The sequence below is a fragment of the Gavialis gangeticus genome, unplaced genomic scaffold (assembly GCF_001723915.1).
Source record: "Gavialis gangeticus isolate Ggan-Ray unplaced genomic scaffold, GavGan_comp1, whole genome shotgun sequence".
Taxonomy (NCBI): domain Eukaryota; kingdom Metazoa; phylum Chordata; order Crocodylia; family Gavialidae; genus Gavialis; species Gavialis gangeticus.
Window position 1 is genome coordinate 7,798,614 of NW_017728973.1, and position 7,814 is coordinate 7,806,427.

Sequence of the window (7,814 nt, forward strand, 5' to 3'; positions counted from 1 at the left end):
TTTTGGTGAAAACTGGGTATCAAGCCTTGGTTCAGGAACACGCCCCCCCCTTTATAACATTGTTTCCTATGGGAAAATCAGTTCCGAGTTACAACATTTTGACTTAAGACATAGTTGTCAGGAACTAATTGTGTTGTAAATTTGAGGACTGCCTGTACTTGGTAATTTGTTATTTAAATGTATCAGATTGAGATTAGTTCATAAAATTGGTGTTAAAGGCGGTTTTCTTAAGAGTTTTTTTTTGTCAGAAATCCATTTGGCTTTGACAAAGAATGTATTTTAAAGAAACCATTCTGACTGAACAATGTCTTAATGATTACAGTCTCTCTATTCGCTTCTTAGTTATTACTTTGATTCTCCATTATAATTGTATTGGTAGCTAGATTGCCAAAATAAAGTTGTGTGATAGCAGATAATGCCTCACTTGATTTGAGACCTACTTTATAAAGAATGGCTGCTGATAAAATCACTGATATGATCAGTAAAAAGCTTGAATGATAAAATCACATTGAATTAAATGAACGTATTTTAGAGTGTGGTTTGTTTCAGTAATAGTGAAGTTTGCTCCTAAGCAGTTGAGGTGATTTCTAATTATCTGCCTACCATTGGGAGTAAGGCTCAGGAGCTGTTTATGTTAGATGCTGTTGATCTGTTCTTTTGTTAACCAGAAAGAACTAAGCTGAATTACTGTATTGCTTTCTATGCTTCAAATGTGCAAACTCCTTGAAGTTTTGTTTGCTTGGAGGTAATCTATTTTTTTACTTGTTTATTTTGGATTGGAATATGCCTGTGGTTTGAAAAAAGCAGGTGTTTACTCTTTGTTCAAATATATAAAATTTATAAGTTGCTGCAAATATTACTGTGCTCCATTCTATAGGTTATTGGAACAATGCCTTTCTTATCAAGATCAGGTTTCCCCTTTGTATTGCAATACCAAGGGCAGACTTAATCCTGGATCTAATTGAATTAAAAGCTAGAAAGCAGACAGAGCTCCATTTTGACTTTTGTATTAGGTATTCATCAGGTGATGGTGATAATCATTTAGGCACTCTGTGTGCGCATGTACACATGCATAATGTATATAATATCTGAAAATGCTTTGTGAGTATACAGGCTCTTGCCTTTCAGTTGCACAGAAATACAAAGCCGTGCCAGGTTACAATAAAGAAACGTTAGCAGAAGGAGAATGAGTCCAAGGTAAAGTGTCACAGACACTGTACTAGTCAGAGTGCTAGATGTCCATGCATGCTAGAGCTTTGTATCACTTAGTTGCCTTTGAGCCGTGTTGTGTGTCACGTTGTCCCCGGGGGGCAGGGGAGGTGTTTGAGGGATGTTGGCAAAAGAGTGATGGGTAAAAATAAATTGGAGGGAAAAGTTATTCAGGGCAGTGGGCCAATTGAGTAGCATGGTCTGAAGGTCTGTAGACCAAATAAACATTCTCTTTGGCACATCAGCTGACAGTGTCTAATCTGTTTCTGCCACAGGGACCGGGACATTAAAGATAGACTTTGTTGGAGAGCTAAATGATAAAATGAAAGGTTTTTATCGAAGTAAATACACCACCCCTTCTGGAGAGACACGTTATGCTGCTGTCACTCAGTTTGAGGTATGGTCTATATTCTTCTTTCAGCAAGTATTATCCCTAACATAGGAAAAGACTTGATTATAGTTTCCTAGTTTCATCTCTTTGTACTTGTTGCTGGGTTTCTAGGATCCATTGGGGGTTGGGGGGGGTTGGCTTCTAGCTCTAAGCAAAATGGCTGCTGGTAGTTTTAAAAACACCATTCCCTCTATGCCCCCTGCCTTGCCCTCCCCTCCCCCAAAAAACCCCCAAACAACAAAAAACAGAGAAACAAACCCTTTGTACTGTGACCTGAAGGTCAACAAATGCAGGCTGTTGCAAATTCCTTAGTCAAGGATCCTGCCTATGTATAGTACCTAGTATATGCATATGTGTAACAGCTGCAGTGTTAAAAACAGCTCCTCTAGCATATTTGGACTAAATATTTCTGTGTAAACTGCCTTCACAAAACAAGTTAATCTTTTAGTAGGATGCCCTTATTTGCTACCAATATTCTAATGGCCTCTGCAGTGTGAGCCAGCTTTTTGTCTCAAGGGTTATATAACTAGACATTAGGAAAGATTTTTATACTATGCTTTAACAGTCTACTTAGTCTGTTACATAAACAGAAATATAGAACACTTTGCCTTTTATCGAATACAATGGAGTATATCTTGGTGTGAAATAGCAGAGCCAGGGGCATTTTTCAGTTGCATTTTGACCCCAAGAATGAAATCAGTTAAAGCTGAGAGTGAAGTGTGCTAATCCCCAAGAGTCAAGGGAGATGAACAGGGAAACATCTTACAGCAGTGACCAGCCATAATTTGCCTGACTACTTATATGTAGAACATACAGCATTTGTGCATGCTTTATTGTCGTAATCTCTCTGTGAAAGATTTGTTTAGTTAATGCTCTTATGTCCTTCAGGCTACTGATGCTCGCAGAGCCTTTCCTTGCTGGGATGAACCTGCTATTAAGGCGACATTTGATATCTCATTGGTCGTCCCTAAAGACAGAGTAGCTTTGTCAAATATGGTAAGTGCTTAATGCGCAAGTAAATGAACTAAATTTTGTATGTAGCAGTTTTGTTGGCTAGTGACAGGTTTTGCTGACATTTCCATTCATAGGAACATGTGCTGTTAGTCATTGCTAAACAGCTGTACTTGATGACATTTTTTTGAGACAGATATGTTAAGAGGAGATGGTAGTATGGGAACTAAACATGGGTGGCACAGAGCATTGTCTATTAAAATGAGTTTGCATAAGACATGATGTGCCACTTGATTAAAGGAGTGATTGTAAAAAATGAACTCTTTGCTTGTTTATGTATCTGTGTAAACACACTCTGCCTTGGAGAGCTTTTCAGTGGAGTTTAGATATAACATAAATGAGTGGTAGCACATACAAAATGGTATCTTCAGCATCCCTATTTTTATTATGATGTGAATATTCCTAAAGTCTAGGGGTGCACAGATAAAAAATTTTTTATGGCTGATACTGATGGCTGATTATTAACCAGCCATATTGGCTGATACCAGTTTGATTGCCAAAATGCAACCATCCAGCCGGTAAGTCTGTGGAGAGGAAAGAGTGTGGGGGCTGGGTGGTGCCTGCCCCAGCCCCACTCCCTCACTGTGGTGGGGGGGCCCAATCTGCACCTCCCTCACACCCCTTCCCCCCCACAGACTTACCAACAGGAGGCTCTCCAAGCTGCTGGGCTGTATTCCTGGCTGTGTTCACGCTGCGGCTGCGCACATGCATACGGCATTTATTGGCAACATTATCGGTTACACAGGCCAAAAAAAGCTGATTGCCCGTAATGTCTGTCGCTACTAAAGTGTACTAGCTGAGAAATCACAATTCCCTTTTATCCTACAGACTCCTGTCACTGGGATAATTTTAACTCCAGTCACCAGTAAAGATCACTTTCAATCCAGACTGGTTTCTTCTGTTCATGTGACACCAAGTTGCCTAGTACATAATACAGTTTTGCCCACTGATCTGATGGTCCTTAATTAAAAATTTGAGGAAAAAATTATTCTTTGAATACTTTTTGGGGTGGGAGGACATTGACTCCAGGTGTGGATTCTGTCACCACTCGGGAAACTGGAAGTTTAGGAACTAATAGGAAAAGCTCCTCAAGAGAACCTATGTGCTATAATAGGATGTATGATGTATAGCAGGGGTCCACGACCTATGCCCTGCAGGCCAGATGTGGCCCACGCAAAGATTTGATCCAGCTTTCAGATGTGGGCCTTTGTTGGCATTCAGCAGTATGGGGGGAGTGGGGAGGGCCTTCAACGGCAGTCACTTTCCTCAGGCTATCATGGAGAGAAGCACCAGCTGTGGAGGGGGGGGGAGGTGAGGGTCTTCCTAGTGCTTACCCACATTTGACCTCAGGTGGGTCATTCTGGCCCACAGCTGGAAAAGATAGCACACCCCTGATGTATAGGATAAACTTTAAAAAAACAAAAAAACAAACATGTTTTTTTCCCCCCTGGCTTGTTCGCTGAAGGGGAACTGAAAATATGGTGACTTTTTAAAATTGCATGGTGATTGTATCGATAGGTATTTTTGTTTGTTTGCTTGTTTGTCTTTAAATATACCTAATAATGGAGCAATAACTAGTCAAATTTATGTAATCCAGTGTCACTTCCTGTGAAACTTGAACTAGTTTTCCTTTTATTTTGTTGAAAAGAACGTCATAGACCGGAAGCCGTACCCTGATGATGAAAATCTGGTGGAAGTGAAGTTTGCTCAAACCCCTATAATGTCAACCTACCTAGTAGCATTCGTGGTGGGAGAATATGACTTTGTAGAGACCAGGTCGCTTGATGGTGTCTTAGTACGTGTTTACACTCCTGTTAGCAAAGCAGAACAAGGAAAGTTTGCATTAGAGGTAAATGCATTCACACTGATATTATTATTATTTTTTTTTGTACAACCCCTAAATTTGGTAGAGAAGGCTAGATGGAGTTGTTTCAGACTTTGTTATTGTGTTAGTTTGGTTTTGCCTAGTGACTTGGAGAAACTTATTAAGCTGAAATATTAATCACAGAAAAATTAAACTTAAGTGATGACAAATATACTTCTAAACAGTTTTGAGGTGATTTGGCATTATCATCTCATACATAGTGTAAGGTAGCAAATATCAATTCAAATGTAGGAGCTGGGGCAGGATTAGATACTTCCAAATGTTGGCGTTAAGGCTTCATAGCAGTCCTGCCTTTTGGAAATGAGACTTCGGGGAAAGAAGCCAGCATGTGCTGTTTTCTAGGGTTCTTCCAGCCACATTGGGGGGAAAAAAAACAGTTTTGGCCTATTACTACAAGTTAACTCAGTATTTACCGAGTTTCTCATTTCATTTTTTTTTTTTTTTATAGGTTGCTGCTAAAACTCTGCCTTTTTATAAGGACTACTTCAGTGTTCCTTACCCTCTTCCTAAAATTGATCTCATAGCTATTGCAGACTTTGCTGCTGGTAAAGTAACTCACTTTATTGATGAACTGTATTGATTTATTTGAATTTTAAATGTTTAGGAAGGTGTGTATCAATATCAATAAACCTTTGTATTTATTTTATAAAGGTGCCATGGAGAACTGGGGCCTTGTTACTTATAGGTATGCTGTTAAAATACTGTCTTTCCCCCTTTGTTCGCTAATTTTGGAGGTAATTGGATTAATTTTAGGGAGTTGTAATGTTTGGGCTTTGCCCAAAGTAAGCTTAAGTAACTTCCTCCAACTCTAATTTCAGTCTTGGGTAACTTTACTTTTATATTATTATATAAATCTGAGGAGGGCAAGAATGATCTGTTAAGATTTTTTTTGTCCAGCAGTATAAGATTTTAAAGCCTCTGACAACACAGTAATTTCTGCAAAAGAAAGAGTTTTCCTGGCTGAATCCTCCCCCCTCCCTCTCTCTTCCTCCAACAATTCCGTAGTTAGTTACATGGCTTGGAGAAATGTTTCTTATTTTAAATCTACTAGCAAAGTTGGTAAATTTCTGCAAGCACAGTACAAATATGGGTTGAATAATTTTAAAACTTTATTTTGCCTTCCATTTTCAGTTGCTTGATCAAATGAACAAAATTTCACACCTTTTCCTTCATACTTGTATCTTTTCGGTTGTTAGAAGATTTTTCCTTTTCAGTCTTCTACAACATGGGACTCTTTATTTGTTCTCATTTTGATTTTTCTTTTGAATAGAGATTTCAGGGGGTGGGGAGGTGTTCTGGTTTTAAATTTACCCCTTTAATTTGGCCTTACAAAATTGTCATAAGGATTTACCAGCCCAAACAAAAATGTTACTTGCCTGCTCACTGCCATGCTGATGAGAGCAGGTATTTTACTCTCTGTGGAAAAAATTATTTGCCCTTGGTGAGTCAAATTTTGAAAGACAATTCCAGCACTGCACTGTTTCCTTATATTCAGTTGGGCCCACTGCTTGCACATTGTTTTATTGACTGGAGATTGAAATATTCTGCAGTTTCAATCTGTATTTAATTTGAGAGAGTTCCCTCCCAGTTGCAGGAGTTCTGAAATCCCTCCTGCTTGACACCCTCCCTCCCCCCAGCTCTGGTTATGACATGGTGTTTGTAAATGACCTTTGACTTGTAATCAATTTAGAGAGTTTTAATGAAAGCTGTGTGTGTGGATGTGTGTGTCCAGATGTTTCTGTGGAAAGAAACATGCATCTGAGGTGGAAATTGCAATGCAGCTAATTAACTGTGCACATGGAAAAGCTGACTTCTTCTGGGATGAGGGAGGGAAAGATGGCTTGCTTTGCATACTCCATGCAGTGTGGAAGTAAATTGAAGTCAAGGTGAGACCGCTTTCCCTCACTGTCTAGTCATATAGTTAGACTATTTCATTTTGGATAAAGTTTCTTACTCCCGTCTGGGGTTTTTGTGCTTGACTTCTTGCATGTGTTGAAGTATTACTCCAAAGCAACCCAAAAGCCATAAAATTTTAAAACAACTGTTTTGTGTGCAAGCTAAAGTAGCTTTGTTTTTTTCAGTTGAAGTGATGATATTTGTAGTTTGCTTAGATGATTCAGTCTGTCTTAATCATATTCTCGCTCCCCCAAACATGTACTGCTCAATTTGTCTCTCTTTATTCCTTAAATACAGGGAGACTGCGCTTCTTATTGATCCCAAAAATTCCTGCTCTTCATCCCGCCAATGGGTTGCTCTGGTTGTGGGACATGAACTTGCTCATCAGTGGTTTGGAAACCTTGTGACCATGGTATCTAATATTTTTAACTATTTAATGTATTGGTCATTTTCCTAGTAAGCATGGTTAGTTATTGTAAAGGCTGCTGCTTGTATCATGTAAAAGCGAATAGGAATGTTATCTTCCAAATCGGATTTTAAGTGTTTTTTCAAAATCCCCTGAAAAATAGGTGCATAAAGAAGAAAATGCTGATTTTTTTTATTTTTTTTTTTTTAAGGTCTAGTTCCTTTGGATGTGAATTAAGTGTGTGTGTGTGTGTGTGTGTGTGGTCAGGCAATGGGAGTTGAACATTAGGTTTCCATGGAAATGAATTAAGCCACCATATTAGATTATTCTTAAGGAGGTAAATCATCATTTTACTTTCAGGTAGGGATGGTTCACTGTCTTATCAGCATCTTTTCATACTAAGCAGGTTTCTCAGTTTGCAACATGGGGGCTATATTATTATAGTCTACTAAATAAAAAGTTGTCTAATAGTAGCTGACAGAGTATTTTGGATCCATGGGGAACTGGTCTCCAGAATGACTGAAGCTGAAGGAATGGTGAGAATAAAAGCACAGGTGAGCCAGCAGAGTTGAAAGTTGCTAATACATTCCCCACTGTGCCTACAGACCTGAAAGCCATATTTTTTTTTGAAGTTTCTGCTTCTGACAAATGGCTTCTGCCAGTCCTGCTGATCGGATCTGACACTGCTTTTAGCCACCCTTCCCCCTGCCCCCACTCTCACTCTCCTTTGCGCCCCCCCCCCCCCAAGAAAAAAAAACCCTGCAAGTGGGGGCTTGGAAGCCAAATACATTAAATGTTGAAAAGCTATTTGTGTTGCCAGAAGCATAGTGTATTTGGTAATTGAACTAGAAACACTGTGGTGAAAGGAATGCAGTTTCTGGAGCCAACAAAGCTTCCTTGCTGGGGCTTTTGGGCTGCCAAAATAGAGAGATTGACTTGGATAGCAGGTAAATCTGTATATCACTAAAACAGAGGCTGCAGTAAAGCCAAGGGGTTCTTAAACTTTTCCACAGTGT

At 39.3% G+C, this 7,814-nt stretch overlaps 1 protein-coding gene across 1 annotated transcript in view; it reads left to right on the forward strand.

Moving 5' to 3' along the window:
- The window catches only part of LOC109290955 (puromycin-sensitive aminopeptidase), an 86,564-nt gene that overhangs the window by 33,094 nt on the left and 45,656 nt on the right, over positions 1–7,814 (forward strand). The window contains exons 4-9 of the mRNA XM_019507801.1: positions 1,485–1,606; positions 2,489–2,596; positions 4,260–4,460; positions 4,945–5,041; positions 5,148–5,181; positions 6,690–6,804. Of these exons, the coding sequence (XP_019363346.1) occupies positions 1,485–1,606; positions 2,489–2,596; positions 4,260–4,460; positions 4,945–5,041; positions 5,148–5,181; positions 6,690–6,804 (677 nt within the window). The remainder of the gene's footprint in view (positions 1–1,484; positions 1,607–2,488; positions 2,597–4,259; positions 4,461–4,944; positions 5,042–5,147; positions 5,182–6,689; positions 6,805–7,814) is intronic.